This window comes from Babylonia areolata, chromosome 35 (genome assembly GCF_041734735.1).
Source record: "Babylonia areolata isolate BAREFJ2019XMU chromosome 35, ASM4173473v1, whole genome shotgun sequence".
Taxonomy (NCBI): domain Eukaryota; kingdom Metazoa; phylum Mollusca; class Gastropoda; order Neogastropoda; family Buccinidae; genus Babylonia; species Babylonia areolata.
Window position 1 is genome coordinate 8,359,543 of NC_134910.1, and position 17,284 is coordinate 8,376,826.

The 17,284-nt window shown below is 41.7% G+C and overlaps 1 protein-coding gene across 2 annotated transcripts in view; it reads right to left on the reverse strand.

Annotated features, from left to right (window-relative positions):
* Positions 1–1,253: 1,253 nt before the first annotated feature.
* LOC143278156 (phosphatidylinositol 4-phosphate 5-kinase type-1 alpha-like) overlaps positions 1,254–17,284 on the reverse strand; it is a 98,626-nt gene continuing 82,595 nt past the window's right edge. For both annotated transcript variants that reach the window (XM_076583201.1, XM_076583200.1), the window contains exons 17-18: positions 16,005–16,333; positions 1,254–2,029 (exon numbers count right to left, since the gene is read on the reverse strand). In XM_076583201.1, coding sequence (XP_076439316.1) covers positions 2,018–2,029; positions 16,005–16,333 — 341 coding nt within the window. In that variant the 3' untranslated portion in view covers positions 1,254–2,017. The remainder of the gene's footprint in view (positions 2,030–16,004; positions 16,334–17,284) is intronic.

A 17,284-nucleotide genomic window follows, 5' to 3' on the forward strand; every position in this document is an offset into this window, starting at 1 on the left:
GTCTGGGGTTTAAATCTTTCTTCTCAGCACCCCCTTTCCAGGCTCTTCACATTTCCTTCTCAGCCAGTGTGGACGATCGTGCCTGTGTTTCCCCTCCCCCCGAGCACCTCCTCAGAGCCCATTCTGTGTGAGCCAAGGAGCAGAAAACAGGGTCGACAAATTCATCACAACAGACTTGCAGGTTTCACTGCCGCTACAGTCTCTCTCTCTCTCTCTCTCTCTAAACAACTTGTCCACAAAACATTCACGGTCTGACCAGAGCTGTAGAGGGTGGATGGGTGGGCGAAGGTTGTGAAGGTGGGGGGACCTAGATGTGTGAGGGAGGTAACCTGTCTGTCCCCTTCCTACCTGTTGTCACACACCTGGGATACCTGTTTCCATTCCTACGCTAGGTCGCACACACCTGCGACCCAAGTGTGCAGGAACAGGTATTGCAACTGGCTTTCAGAAAAAGTATATATATTTAAAATAAAATAAAAAAGAAAAAAAAAAAAGAAAGAAAAAAAAAGATATTCCTCACCCCTCCCACACGGGTGAGAGATAAATGAGGAGGATGTCACTGCTATTTGCTTTTTACCCCAACATGTCAATGTACACACACACTCACACACACGCAGTGACACACACACACACACAGTGACACACACACAATTTCACTCTGCACATGCATTAATTAACTGTACATGCAACTCTGTCCTTCACACAACCCCCCCCACCCCCCCACCCGCCTCCCCTCCCCCACCCCACACACAAGTACCAACAGTCCCAGCAGAGAAGGACTGCCACAAAGCCCAGCCCTGTCTGTCTCCTCTCCGCATGTCGGGGCTCCCACAATGCACACAGGATGTCGTCACCGCCACTCACACCCACATCGATATGAACCAGAGTCAAAAAAAAAAAAACACCAAAAAAAAAAAAAGAAAAAGAAAAAAAAGTTATCGTCAAATTACAGGAAGAAACATCCATCATCGGCATCACAAGGTCCCAGAGAAAAGAAGTCCCAACTGCCCCAGGGTGTGTTGGGGGAGTAGGGGGGCGGGGGGGTTAGTGTTCAATGATCGACACCACCGACCCGCTTCACACAGATGATGGTTCAGGCGTTGAGGCCGTCACTCCCACGTTGTCTCTCTCTCTTTCACACACCATCGCCCGCCTCCCTCCCCATCCTCCCCCCACCCCAAACATATACACTCCCCCCCCCCCCCGAACCCCCCATCCCCTCCCCACCCCTTCTTGCAACCGACACGCTTCTCTTCCCCCCGACCACGACCGACAATGAAAGATGCATATCGGAGCCACCAGGCCCCAACAAACAACCCCACAATATCAAAAAGGAGTTTCTGCTCTATGCTGTGTCTCTTACCGTCTAGAAGTGGAAAGCTAATTATCAACAAACAAACAAACAAAAAGAATAGAGAAAAGAAAGAAAAAAAAAAAAAAAAATCACCGTGAGTGAAGTATGATTTTGTTGTTGTTCACCCCCCCCCCCCCCCTCCAAAGATGGCATGTCACCTTCATCATCGTCATCATATCTCTTTTTTTTTTTTTTTTGCCGTCAGCGGTGAGCGGTCCTTTGTTTATGCACAGGCTGTGCTGTTCCAAGCCCAGCCTGAGCGCCGAGGTACTGAACATCCACACTCTGTCCTCTGTCCCCCTCTCCGTGTCCCTCCTCCCACCTGGGTACACACACACAGGTGAACGCTGACCAGAAACTGTTGCAGTTCGCAGTTGGGGCAGGGGAGGAGGGGGTGAGAGTGGGGAGGGGAGAGGTGGGGAGGGGACCGCCATGAAGTTGTTCCACCCATAAACTTCAAAGTGAAGCAATTCATCGTCGTCATCATCGTCGTCGTAGTCGTAGTTCTCCCACCCCTCCCCACACCACGCGGCAGGCAGGGGAGGTGAATGATGGCAGTCGAGTTGGCTGGAGGGTTGTGGCCCTTCCCTTCACCGGCGCCCCCTCCCTCCTCCCCCCTTCCTCACACGGCAGCGGTCCCTCCCTCTCTTCTCCACTGCTGAGCTACAAGTATGTCTGCAACACCGCACCTCATTCATTGTACACAGCTGTGTAAAACATCATCAGGTCTGTAACACCACACACTGTACACATCATCAGGTCTGTAACACCACACACTGTACACATCACCAGGTCTGTAACACCACACACTGTACACATCATCAGGTCTGTAACACCACACACTGTACACATCATCAGGTTTGTAACACCACACACAGTACACATCATCAGGTCTGTAACACCACACACTGTACACATCACCAGGTCTGTAACACCACACACTGTACACATCATCAGGTCTGTAACACCACACACTGTACACATCATCAGGTCTGTAACACCACACACTGTACACATCATCAGGTCTGTAACACCACACACTGTACACATCATCAGGTCTGTAACACCACACACTGTACACATCATCAGGTCTGTTAACACCACACACTGTACACATCATCAGGTCTGTAACACCACACACTGTACACATCATCAGGTCTGTAACAACACACACTGTACACATCATCAGGTCTGTAACACCACACACTGTACACATCATCAGGTCTGTAACACCACACACTGTACACATCATCAGGTCTGTAACACCACACACTGTACACATCATCAGGTCTGTAACACCACACACTGTACACATCATCAGGTCTGTAACACCACACACTGTACACATCATCAGGTCTGTAACACCACACACTGTACACATCATCAGGTCTGTAACACCACACACTGTACACATCATCAGGTCTGTAACACCACACACTGTACACATCATCAGGTCTGTAACACCACACACTGTACACATCATCAGGTCTGTAACACCACACACTGTACACATCACCAGGTCTATAACGCCACACACTGTACACATCATCAGGTCTGTAACACCACACACTGTACACATCATCAGGTCTGTAACACCACACACTGTACACATCATCAGGTCTGTAACACCACACACTGTACACATCATCAGGTCTGTAACACCACACACTGTACACATCATCAGGTCTGTAACACCACACACTGTACACATCATCAGGTCTGTAACACCACACACTGTACACATCACCAGGTCTGTAACACCACACACTGTACACATCATCAGGTCTATAACGCCACACACTGTACACATCATCAGGTCTGTAACACCACACATTGTACACATCAGCGGGTCCGTTAACACCACACACTGTACACATCACCAGGTCTGTAACACCACACACTGTACACATCATCAGGTCTGTAACACCACACACTGTACACATCATCAGGTCTGTAACACCACACACTGTACACATCACCAGGTCTGTAACACCACACACTGTACACATCATCAGGTCTGTTAACACCATTCACTGTAAGCATCAACTGGTTACAGTGTTGAACCAGTAAATGACATAAAAAGATAAAAGAATTTTTTTTTTTTTAGAAGAGAAAAGAAAGAGAGGAGAGGAATAACAAAGAAATCCTAAATAGCACACAAAACATATTCATAATCTTTCCTTTTCACATCACATAGTGTTTGAAAAGGTCTCAGGTTCCTATGTGTCTTTACAGAAACCTTACGCGGTTTATCTCCTTCTGACCCACGCTCTTTGCCATAGACCAATGACAATGTCACCATTTCTATGCAAAAACATCTTCCAGCAGTGCCTGTGAGTGTTTCTGTTGTAATGAATACAACCTTTAGACCTGCTGCTTTTATTTCTGTTTGCAATATATCAGATACCAGAGCAGCCTCAACAGAGAGATCTACTGTTTCTGAGAATCTGTAGCAAAACAAGAAACCTTCATCACCACCATCAAATATTTCTGTGCGTTAAAAGAACAACAGCAGCCATGTAGTTTAATCATTAAATTCATCTATGAGATACACGTTACATCAAGAAAGAACAACCGAAACTGCTTATCTTACAAATCTCCATGATAAACTAAGCATTTCTTTTGAGCACATTAACAGTTGGGTGTGGCAAATCAGATATCAAGCAAACAATCAATCCAAAGCACTTATATACTTCTTTACATTAATTCATCTTTCAGTGTGGACAACTTGTCCCCACTGGTACTGATGCACCTAATATTGTTATTATTATTTCTATTCGTAAAATAACAATATAATTTTCTATATAAGAATTCCATGACATTCATTTATTAAAAGATTTTTTTTTTTTTTTTTTTTTTTTTTTAAATAAATAAAGTTTCAGTTTCAAGGTTTTGAAAAAACTTCATGCAATAACTTTCATTTTTTGAAGTCCGACATATCTTGCACACAGAGCAACAAAATGAAACACAGAACGGAAGGGGGTGGTGGGGTGTTGGGCAGGGGGGGGGGGTAGGGGGGGGGGGGAGAAGCAGGAAAACATGTCAGACATGCAGACAGAAAGAGACAAACAGACAGATGGACAGACCGACACATGAAAACAAGCAATTCAAAACAAAACACCAACAGAGACAGAGACAGAGACACCAACATAAGAGCAAGAGAAAGACCAACAAACTATAAACAAACTCAACAACAAAAGCATCAATCTTGAGAGAGCAACATGGAAACTTTTTTTTCCTCTCTCTCTCCTCTCTTTCAGAACCCAGAAAACAAAACAAAAAAGTAAAAACAGAACAGAGGAAGAAACAAAATAACTAACAGAGAAACTAACTAAATAAATAACCGAGAGAGAACCTGTCAACTGACCAAGTCGTCTTCAGGATCGTCTGTAGCAGTACTTGATGCTGGTAGCAACACCAAACAGGCAACAGTCTAACAAAACATCTGAGATATTCTGTGAGTGTGTGTGTGTGTGTGTGTGTGTGTGTGTGTGTGTGTGTGTGTGTGTGTGTGTGTGTGTGTTATGTGTGTGTGTGTGTGTGTATGTGTGTGTCTATGTGTGTGTGTGTGTGTGTGTGTCTCTGTGTGTCTGTGGTGGAGCAGGGTTTCGTTGCATGACTGAGGACTTTTTGCTTTCAGGCTCTGGCTACATGTGAGTGTGTGTGCATTCTCTTTTTATTCATTTATTATCATCAGCAGCAGACGTAGCATTGGTTCAATTTAGAATCTTTATGCCTGAGATGGGTTATATCACTAAAACTAAGTGTCTGCATTTGCACTTGCATGTATACATAATTGCGCGCGCGCGCGTGTGAGAGAGAGAGAGAGAGAGAGAGAGAGAGAGAGAGACTGAAATCTATAAGGTCTAAACTTCAGTACCATGTTCTCTGAACTTGGTCTGTAACTGAGAACAGGCACAAGTATCCATATCAATCAATCAATCAATCAATCAATCTTCTAGAGACCCAGTGCTAGGAGCAATAAAATTTCATCATGAATAAATCAAAGCTGTTGTTAAACAAAAATAATTTGTGGTGCATGTGTCAATTTTTTTTTTTTTTTTTTTTTTTTTTTTTACAAGGTTGTTATCAACTGCTTTACAGGTGTTGACATCTTTTCGTTACATACAGCATATGATCCACATATGTGACACAGCATACGAAAACCCAGGTTTAGTCAGAAACTATCAATTTTGTGACGTTAATGTATTTTCAGAAAAATCACAGATTAACATACAAAAAAAAACACAGAATGGATCTATCTGTCATAGGTGTTTTTTTTCATATATTTTTTTTCAAAGGTGGTGTGTCCAAAAACAATAAATGGAGAAACTGATTCACGAAAAAAAAAAAAAAAAAAAAAAAAAAAAAAAAAAAAAAAAAAAAATCATACATTTGTCTGCTTGTAACTTTAGAACAGGAAATATCTTAACATGTATTCGTCGTTAAATGATTCAGAATTAAGTAAACTATAAATTTCTATATGAAAAAAAAAAAAAAAAAAAAAAAAAAATAATATTTTCTGTCTGTACTCAAATGAAGTCAAGAATGGCAAGTGGAGGAGTGATGCAATGCCATTGACAGCAGAGGCAGCTGAGTCAACGGTGACAGTGAATGTTCAACTGAGAGACAAAGCCTGCTTTAGTGTTTGAACAAAAAAAATAATTCCCATAATGCAGATGAATCTTTTGAACTTCCACTTTAGATCCAAGATCAAAATAACCATCTACTAACTGCAATCATTAAGCCACATCATCAGCTCACATAATGTCTGAAAAGTCTGGAGTCAAACGCACTGAACTTTGAAACTTACAATGTGTGCAGCAGCACCAACAGGGTGTGGACCTGAAAATATTAAAAGTACTAGAGTTTCCAGCAGTTTTATGCTAAAATGCTTACCAACAACAAAGATAAGACTTCAAAGATGCTTAATTTGCAAACATTTTGATTTCAATCATTCTCATCCTAATAAGGTGCTTTGTGCATACCTAAAAACAGCTGGCTGCAACTTGAGCTGGGTTTTCGTGTGCTGTGTCACATATAGCTGAGAACTTAAGTGAGTAGTGGTGGCAGCACAAAAAAAAAAAAAAAAAAAAAAAAGGGTGGCGCTGTAGTGTAGTGACGCGCTCTCCCTGGGGAGAGCAGCCCGAATTTCACGCAGAGAAATCTGTTGTGATAAAAAGAAATAACAAATGTAAATACAGTACTTTCACTCACAAATGTTTTCACATTTGTGATATTAGACCAGGGTCATCGTGACTGACTCCTTTTATAAATAAACAACCTGTGCACAAATTAATGTCAGTGGATGCTTTCTTTTTGAATGCAACACACCACAGCAAAAACATGCTGTTAAAAAAAGTAATAATGAAAAAAAAAAAAAAAATTTAAGTCAGATCTGAAATGCATGCTCAACTAGATCATCAATAATTTTCATATTAAAAGAAAGAAGAGAAAAAAAAACCAATGTCAGAGTGAGTTATAACAATGATACACACATCTCCAAACTGATTATTAGTTGTCTGAAAAAGACACACAAAAACAAAAAACAAAAAAACAAAAAAATTCGCAGTTTGCTGCACCACATCACAAGTCTTGATACTCAGAAATGGCAAAACAAATGATGAAAATCATCCATGAATATCAGCAAAATAAATATTAGGGGCATGGTGACCCGTGCGTCGTGCTGTCTCCATGGACGTTATAAAAACACAGAAACCCTCACACACACGGGAGGGGGTCTGCGGTGGTGGGCGTGGGGGTTAGGAGACAAACAGAACAGTGACAGACAATACAAACACATTAACTCAAGAAAAAGAACACATTTAAAAACACATACATACAGACAGACATACATAAATATAAGAAAAAAGAAAATCCTTCCCAACAACCTCTGATACTCAGCGCAACATGGGTTCACACTGACACAAACATGCCTCATTCACATCCACACTACTGAAGCGACTCGCATTCCTAACTCAGGCATTCACAACTGGAGCTACATGCAAGCTTTCCTCACTAGCCCGCCTACCTTGAAATTCATGAAAGAAAAATTCCTGCACTGAGGCTGACAGGAACTGCCGGCCCAGGGTACTTTATTGCACACGGGAATGGGGACGGAAATTTCCTTCCTTAAGGACTCCAGGAGCTAATAAACTTTTTTTTTTCCAGAACCAAAATCAAGTGAAATTATTAAACGGGGGAGGAGAAAAATCCTTAACAACAAATATTCTTGTATTCTTTTATCAATATATATATATATATTTTTTTTTTTTGCATTGCATTATTTTGTGTTTTTGTTGTTGTTTTTTCATATCTTACATTAGGTGAATCCATTAATGAAGGTTTGATTTAACAATTATATCTAATTCATTAAGTAGGAAAACAACATCTTGAGATAAAGAAAATTCACATAATGCTACGCATGCACACGTGAAATCACATTGCCACATCAGTCATATCTCTGTAAATAAATGAAACACACACACACACACACACACACACACACACACAAATACACACCTCTCTCTCTCTATATATATATTAAGAAAATTATATCCAAAGAAGAAAAACAGGGGGGAAAAAACCAGGAATATCAGAGTAAAAAGTCTGAATTCACAAAAACAAAGAAAGCCTTAAGAAACAAACCTACTATTTATTTATAAAAAAAAAAATTTTAAAAAAAGACCCCCCACCCCCCAATCCCCTTTCCATTCACTACCACAACCCCTTCCTCCCCACCTAACACAACAACAACAACAACAAAACCCACATAAAACTGGAGCAGCAAGCTTTAAAACTGCCTCAAGCATATCCAGAGAGCAGAGTAGCGATGGAGTCACAGTACACACAGACGACACAAAGCGCGGGTCACACAAACGCACACCTACCGCACAAACACAGAAACACACATCGTTGTACGTTAACACACGCCCCCCGAAACAATCGGGGAAATTCGGTAGGAACATTCTGAATTTGGTAGGACGCCAAGCAACATCATCAACAAACGTACATTTTATCCACAAGTATGTCTGGCATAACTTCTGTTCCCACCGCTGCTTCTCCACAGCTGACACATCTGTGGCACTGTGTCGCTTCCCTGGTCTTTTGTTCGTCTTGTTTTACATCTAGACTTGTCGTTTCTCTCATTCTCTCTCGCCTTGACTACTGTAACTCTCTATTGTCTGGTTTGCCTGCTTCATCCCTTCAGTCCCTTCAGCGCATACAAAAAACTCTGCTGCCCGACTCGTCCTCAGAAAGAAAAGATCTGAGCACATCACTCCTCTTTTGCAACATCTCCACTGGCTCCCTGTCTCACACCAAATAAAGTACAAGATCAGCACTCTATGTTATAGATGTATTCACAAAACTGCCCCTTCCTATCTCTGTGGCTGCCTTCACCTCAACACTCCATCTCGTTCACTACGATTGGCTTCGGATCCACTCTGTTTACGCATACCCAGATTCAAACACTCGACTGTTGGCCGCCGTTCTTTCTCTGTCTCTGGACCTTGCAAATGGAATGAACTTCTCTTTCGCTTCGTCAAGTCTCCACACTCAGCTCTTTCAAGTCTGGCCTTAAAACCCACCTCTTCCCAAAATAGCCTCCCTTGCCTGCCTCTTCCTTGTCTTTAGTTTCTACAGTTTTCGAGTTATGCATGCGTGTGAATGACTGGTGCGAAAGTGCTTTGATTTGTCTCTGCACAAGATTCAGCGCTATATAAATACCATTATTATTCATTATTGTTTCTCACAATCGGAATGCATGGCTGACTTGCTCTGTTTCGAGCCGCTTGACCCTTCCTCGCACTGCACAGCTTAATCCACCGGGCACAGATGGTGTTTGACTAGGACGCCACTTCATTCAGCCACGTTCTCTCATATTCGGGTAAACCATTAAGCCGATAAGTCCACTCAGTGCTGTTTCAATGTAAACAAGCACGCAATTAGCTGAGCATCATCACATGAGACCAAGATTAGTAGTGACCGCCATGGCCTCATGATTGATAGGTCAGGAACGTCTGGGTAATGTTACGACGGGAAAGCAAGTGACCATGCTATATAGTTGTAAATACACTCGTCGGAACAATTTTGATGTTGGCGTAACATTGGAACAAAGATCGGCCATAACAAAATACCGCAAAATTGTAACAGTTGGCATCTCTGTGTGAATCTGATGGGGGAAAAAAATGAGGGCAGTTTGCGAAAGAAGACAAACAAAGGACTAAAATACCACAAAGAAAAAAGAAGATAGTTCACATTCATCTTATACACTTTCCTAACTCGCTCAGTACGGCCAGTCCTCTCTTCTCCTCTACACAGACCCATCGGATGTCCAGTGGGTTTCTGAATGACCCAACCTTTAGCTTCCGTCGTCAGAACTGTGGTATTCTTTGTCAACATTCACCTCTACAGTATAAGAGCGTTCCGCCTGCAATATTTTGATGATGGTAATTGGGATGAAACGCTGTTAACGTCGTCTCTTTCGCCGTTCGTATGGAGAGAGTTAAACTGTAATATCCATCCTGGTCTGTTCTATAACAATGTGGCTGATACTCTGTTTAGACCCTGTCAGCGATGACTAAAGCACACAATGCTCTCTCCTGCACTGATACTAATGCTTACACACACTCACTTCAGGTTTGTTCTGACTCACCACACACCACAACTGGCACAAGACACACAATACACACACACACATATACACACAAACCAAGATAAAGAAGCAAACCAACAAGACGAAGGCACAATCTTCATTCATGTGCCCCGACAGAACTTTCGCAAACAATGATCAAATTCAAACTGATGAAATATTTACATTGTTCTTATATTCCATACATACAGTTCCAACACTTACAAAAGACAAACAAAAGCAAACACAAACACCCTACACACACAGAAAAAGAAAAAAAAATGTATATAGGAGGGGGATGAAAGGAAATCTCTGGAGTAAAGCTGTAAAACTGAAGGGAAGGATCATTGTTAATCCCATATGTAATCTGTCTTGCATATCTTGTGATTCACAAAGACAATATTAACAATACAGTTGCACAATTACACAGACACAGACACACACACACACACACGGAAACATTTTGAATTTTTAAAATATACAGAGTCCAGTTTTGTGCACTGGCAAAGACACACACAAACATAGAAGACGCTTCTGGTACACTCTTTTTTTTTTCTTCTTCTTCTTCATTTTTTTTTTTTCAGTACAATCCCATTCCACTTCTTGTTAAAAAAAAAAAAAAAAAAAAAAAAAAAATCAGTAGCATGCACTGTCTTCCAAACAAGAAAAAATCAAGAATAAAATGATTCCACCCAAACCTGACTCGGAGGTGACCCACCATCCTTACCATTACTTGATACAAAGCTGTTGGTTACTCAGTCAACGGCTCTCTCACACGCACGCATCGAGATATCGCTATATTCATGCTGGAGTCTACACAATCTGGGCCTGTTAGTCTCATGAACTTTCCCATGCCTCACAAAAAGGTTCACACCGCCGCAGAGGAAGCAGAGGAGACATACCAACACAGAAACAGGTACAGGCGCTACAAAAAAAAAAAAAAAAAAAAAAAAAAAAAAACAAGACGAGAAGATACAACAAAGCATTCCACAGAAACAGACAGCACAGAGATTTTGGAACAGCCGAGTCCGTACAATAGTCCACACTGACCAATGACTAAGGGAGTTACCTGCCTTGTCACTGCAAAAGGAACAGGGGGAAAGCATAAATAAAAGATCAATATCAGGAAGAATAAAACCAATAAAAATCAGGATTCAGTTCATAAATAAATAATCAACAAAGCAGGAACAAAAAGCTATCAAAATCAGGAATCAGTGCATGGATAAATAAAAGACCGAGTATCTGGAAAAATAAAACAATCAAAATTAGGTCAGTACATAAGTAAATGATCCTTGTTGAGAATAATACCACAAATAAAAAAGAAGAAAAAAGGACTTATAAATAACTGATCAGTACCACAATTAATAAAATTGTCAGTACATAAATTTATTATCAATATCAGGAATAACTATTCAATAAGTGATCAGTGTCACCCAGGAATGAATGATATAATTATAAAATTCAGAATGATCAATATCAGGAATTATAAAACAATCAAAATCAGGCTAATTTCATAAATAAATTATCAATATCAGGAATAACTATTCAATAAGTGATCAGTGTCACCCAGGAATGATATAATTATAAAATTCAGAATGATCAATATCAGGAATTATAAAACAATCAAAACCAGGCTAATTTCATAAATAAATGATCAATATCAGGAATCATAAAAACATGTATATCAGAATCAGTACAAAACAGTGTGATCAAAACGCAAGGCCTATCAACATCTTATTAGTTGAACTTTGAAAGAGCAATAAAAAAAATTGTTAAAAAAAAAAAAAGTCTTCAATGTACCTTACTGAGACAGGCATATCAACAAATTTTCATCCACATATCTAATTTAAAAAAACCACAAATAAATAAATAAAATAAACATAAAAACTACTGTTCTTTAAAAAAAAATTTTTTTTTTAAACATCAAAATCAATAAGGAGACAGAACATAAAAAGATAAAAAAAACAAAGAAACAAAACAAAACAAAAAAAAAACCACCCCAAAAAAACCCACATTACCAACAACACACAGAGAGTACAGAAAATGGTTTCTTCAACATACAGAGAGAGGAGAGGTGGAGCGCAGGGCGGGGTGGTTGGGGAGGGGAGGGGAGGGGGGTGGGGGGGTTACAGGAATGGAAAGAGGCTGAAGCCCTTTTATTTTCAACATCTAAAAAAAAAAAATATCAATAAATATATCTGATTTTTCTATGAGCAGGCTCTTTTTTTTTTTCTTCTCCTCCTCCATTCTGTTTCTTTCTGCAGACTGAACCTCTCCTCCACCCCCACCCCTACCAGACCCCCCCCCCTCCCACCACACCTCCAATGACACTGACCGCAGCTGGAAATTCACCCCTTTCACACACACACAAAAACCCCAAACCAACCAACCAACCAACCCACCAACAACAATGACCATGTTCTTCATATAACAACGGCGGTTTCCGTGTTTCTCAACAACATGACAGTGAACTTGGGTATACGCTGAGAACAAACGGAAAGAAATGAGCGTTAACGCTGAACGTAAACAGCCTATGGCGAGCTGACGCAAAGTGTCAACAAACTTACGTTTCTTTACACACAGATCCATGAACACACCGGCTCAACAGAGTACTCATTGCGCTTCATCTTGACCTCAGCGCATGAATCAAGTTTCATCTGCTAAACTCTGCATTCGAACTGAGTGAGTGACGGGCGCAACAGCCGAGTGGTTAAAGCGCTGGGACTTTCAATCTGAGGGACCTGGGTTCGAATCACGGTGACGGCGCCTGGTGGGTAAAGGATTGAGATTTTTACGATCTCCAAGGTCAACATATGTGCAGACCTGCTAGTGCCTGAACCCCCTTCGTGTGTAAACGCATGCAGAAGATCAAATACGCACGTTAAAGATCCTGTAATCCATGTCAGCATTCGGTGGGTTATGGAAGCATGAACATACCCAGCATGCACACCCCCGAAAGCGGAGCATGACTGCCTACACGGCGGGGTAAAAACGGCCATGCACGTAAAAGCCCACTCGTGTACATGGGAGTTGCAGCCCACGAACGCAGAAGAAGAAGAAGAACTGAGCGAGTCAGTGAGCGCAAGATGATCGGGAAACCAGTTGCCTCCACTCTGCTTTTCCAACTGGTCATAATGGGACACGACTGACTATCGTACACATACACAAGGGGCAAAATCTATGTTAAAACCATCCACAGACCATGGCACAATGAAGCATGTGTGGAAGTGGAGTGATGGCCTAGAGGTAACGCGTCCGCCTAGGAAGCGAGAGAATCTGTGCGCGCTGGTTCGAATCACGGCTCAGCTGCCGATATTTTTGGTGGTCTGGACGCTAGTCATTAGGATGAAACGATAAACCGAGGTCCCGTGTGCAGCATGCACTTAGCGCACGTAAAAGAACCCATGGCGACAAAGGGTTGTTCCTGGCAAAATTCTGTAGAAAAATCCACTTGGATAGGAAAAACAAATAAAACTGCACACCTGAAAAAATACAAAAAATGGGTGGCGCTGTAGTGAAGCGACGCGCTCTCCCTGGGGAGAGCAGCCCGAATTTCACACAGAGAAATCTGTTGTGATAAAAAGAAATACAAAAACAAAAACAAATACAAATGACAACTATCAGGATAATATCAGTAAGCCTAACTGAACAGATGATCATGACATCCAAGAAGGGGCCACTGACAGGGAAACACAACACTGAGACACAGATCAATACATCTGTCCCCTGTCCCCAATCCTGTTCAACACTGATACAGATCAATACATCTGTCCCCTGTCCCCAATCCTGTTCAACACTGATACAGATCAATACATCTGTCCCCTGTCCCCAATCCTGTTCAACACTGAGACAGATCAATACATCTGTCCCCTGCCCCCAATCCTGTTCAACACTGATACAGATCAATACATCTGTCCCCTGTCCCCCAATCCTGTTCAACACTGAGACAGATCAATACATCTGTCCCCTGTCCCCAATCCTGTTCAACACTGATACAGATCAATACATCTGTCCCCTGTCCCCAATCCTGTTCAACACTGAGACACAGATCAATACATCTGTCCCCTGCCTCCAATCCTGTTCAACACTGACACAGATCAATACATCTGTCCCCTGCCCCCAATCCTGTTCAACACTGACACAGATCAATACATCTGTCCCCTGCCCCCAATCCTGTTCAACACTGACACAGATCAATACATCTGTCCCCTGTCCCCAATCCTGTTCAACACTGATACAGATCAATACATCTGTCCCCTGTCCCCAATCCTGTTCAACACTGAGACACAGATCAATACATCTGTCCCCTGTCCCCAATCCTGTTCAACACTGACACAGATCAATACATCTGTCCCCTGTCCCCAATCCTGTTCAACACTAAGACACAGATCAATACATCTGTCCCCTGTCCCCAATCCTGTTCAACACTAGACACAGATCAATACATCTGTCCCCTGTCCCCAATCCTGTTCAACACTGAGATATAGATCAATACATCTGTCCCCTGTCCCCAATCCTGTTCAACACTGAGACACAGATCAATACATCTGTCCCCTGTCCCCAATCCTGTTCAACACTGAGACACAGATCAATACATCTGTCCCCTGCCCCCAATCCTGTTCAACACTGATACAGATCAATACATCTGTCCCCTGTCCCCAATCCTGTTCAACACTAAGACAGATCAATACATCTGTCCCCTGCCCCCAATCCTGTTCAACACTGATACAGATCAATACATCTGTCCCCTGTCCCCAATCCTGTTCAACACTGAGACAGATCAATACATCTGTCCCCTGCCCCCAATCCTGTTCAACACTGATACAGATCAATACATCTGTCCCCTGTCCCCAATCCTGTTCAACACTGAGACAGATCAATACATCTGTCCCCTGCCCCCAATCCTGTTCAACACTGATACAGATCAATACATCTGTCCCCTGTCCCCAATCCTGTTCAACACTGAGACAGATCAATACATCTGTCCCCTGTCCCCAATCCTGTTCAACACTGACACAGATCAATACATCTGTCCCCTGCCCCCAATCCTGTTCAACACTGAGACACAGATCAATACATCTGTCCCCTGCCCCCAATCCTGTTCAACACTAAGACACAGATCACCACATCTGACCCCTGCCTCAAAACCCTGTTCAAATGACACGTGGGTGGCATGTCTCTCCAGCTTCCACAGTCACTGTCTTGTCAACGCATCACCTGACTTCACCCAGTTTACACATCACCGTTGTTAAACTGCTTGACTGATGAACCACCATGAAATCATATCGCTGTAGCGCACGGTTGAAAGGCCAGTGGTTCCTTTCAGTTTACTTTTCCATGGTGTCACTTGATTTTGCTGAACTCAATTAATGCCATACCAAGGGAGAGAAGTGCACACACACACACACACACACACACACACACACACACAGAGTGGTAACCGCTGTTTTAACCCGTAAGCTTCTGTCTTATCTCACTGAGATGACCGCCCTTCACTGACCAGCATACTCATCAGCAGCAGTCAAGGGACTGAACTCAAATATCTTTCATAAACATCGCTTTGAGCTGCTCCGTTAGTAAGTAACTGGTTTTACTGATTGTCTTCAATCATCGCAAGCACCAAATTTTTTTTTTTTTTCTTTAGTTTCAAAGCTTTTTGCATCTGACCCACTTTGATACTGAAACAGGTCTGATACTCACCACTTGTTTTTAATCCTTGAATTAAAAACTTTCATTAAAAAAACCCAACAACATAAAACCAAAACACAGCACCCCCCAGTTCTCTTCATATTATTTAAAATAATGTGGATACCTCCGTTCAAATATTGCTTAAAAAAAAAAAAAAAAAAAAAAAATTCTTAGCTGCCTGATTAACTTGTCCTTCACTCACTAACTAAAATAAAATAAACATCCTTCCATCATTTCAACTACCTTACATTATTCACAAAAAAAAAAAAAAAAAAAAGGTCAAAACGGAGACATACATGCTCAAAAACAAACAAAAGATCTGACACTCACCACTTCGAGCTTCTCATCAGATTCATCATCATCGTCTGCATCGTCCGCGCCTTCTATGGAGCTCGCCGTGGCCTCCTTGGAATCAGAGGATGAGGGGCTCTCTGAAGGTGTGCCAGGAACACCCGGCTTCACATCCGGCACCACCTCCGACTTAACCTCCTCCGGCTTCACCTCCGGCTCCACGTCCGACTTCACCTCCTCCGGCTTCACCTCCGGCTCTGGCTTCACCTTTGAGGTTGGGATGTCTGTCGGGGAGGGTCCGCTGGAGGAACGATGGTGGGGGTGGAGGGTGGTGGTGGCTGGAGCGCTCTCCCCTGGAGGATTGATGTCTGCACACCAAAACGTCCATCAGTTGGGTATGCAAGGTTCCTGCTCAACTCGTCAAAATCTTGTTTCTTTTTCTTTTCTCTTCTCTCTCTCTCTCTCTTTCCTTTCTTGGGGCGTTAAGTTTGCTGATAAACGCGCAACTTGTTTGTGCAGTTTGTAAAATATACTACATGTCCTTCGATTCTATTTGAGAGAAAAATACACAATGTTGGCCAACAACTGAGAAATCACTGGGAAAAAGGTCTTCTGTTCAAAACTTTAAGAAAAAGCTAAACATTAACTGACTGTTGTCCTTTTTACCTCACTGGGATGCTAAACTGAGAGAGGGCTGGGGGTGGGGCAGAGGGTTGAGTAAATAAGTACTAAATGTGATTTATTACAAGACATGTAATTTAGAATGATAAGTGATGAAGGAAACAACATACAGATTAGCACATGTCATGTGCAAGTTATGTACTGGTATATACGTGTCTTAAAAAAAAAAAAAAAAAAAAAAATCATGAATAACAAATGACAAACTAAAACAGAGAAGAGAAAGAAAAAGGGTAAGGAAACGAAACATAAGAGAATCATATCTTCAATTTCTTCAACTGAACTTTTCTGTTTTGAGCTGAAAACTGTCAAAGCAAGGGAGAAAATCAGCTTTTATCAATACAACAACACTACCAAATGAGCAATTACCAGCCAATCATATAACTCAACCTACCCCGTTTATTTTCTTGTTATTTTTCCTGTCCCATTCAGTTTTCGAGTAAAACTAAAAGCACTTCAAAAACTGAGCCATTCACTGGATCAAAAATACATCAAAAACTGAGCCACATATCTTAGTAAATGTACATCATAACTGAGTTGTATATCTGAGCAATGTCTTAGCAAAAGTATACCATAAACTGATCCATTTATCTAAGCAAAAGTACATCATAAATTAACCATATATCTGAGCAAAAGTACAT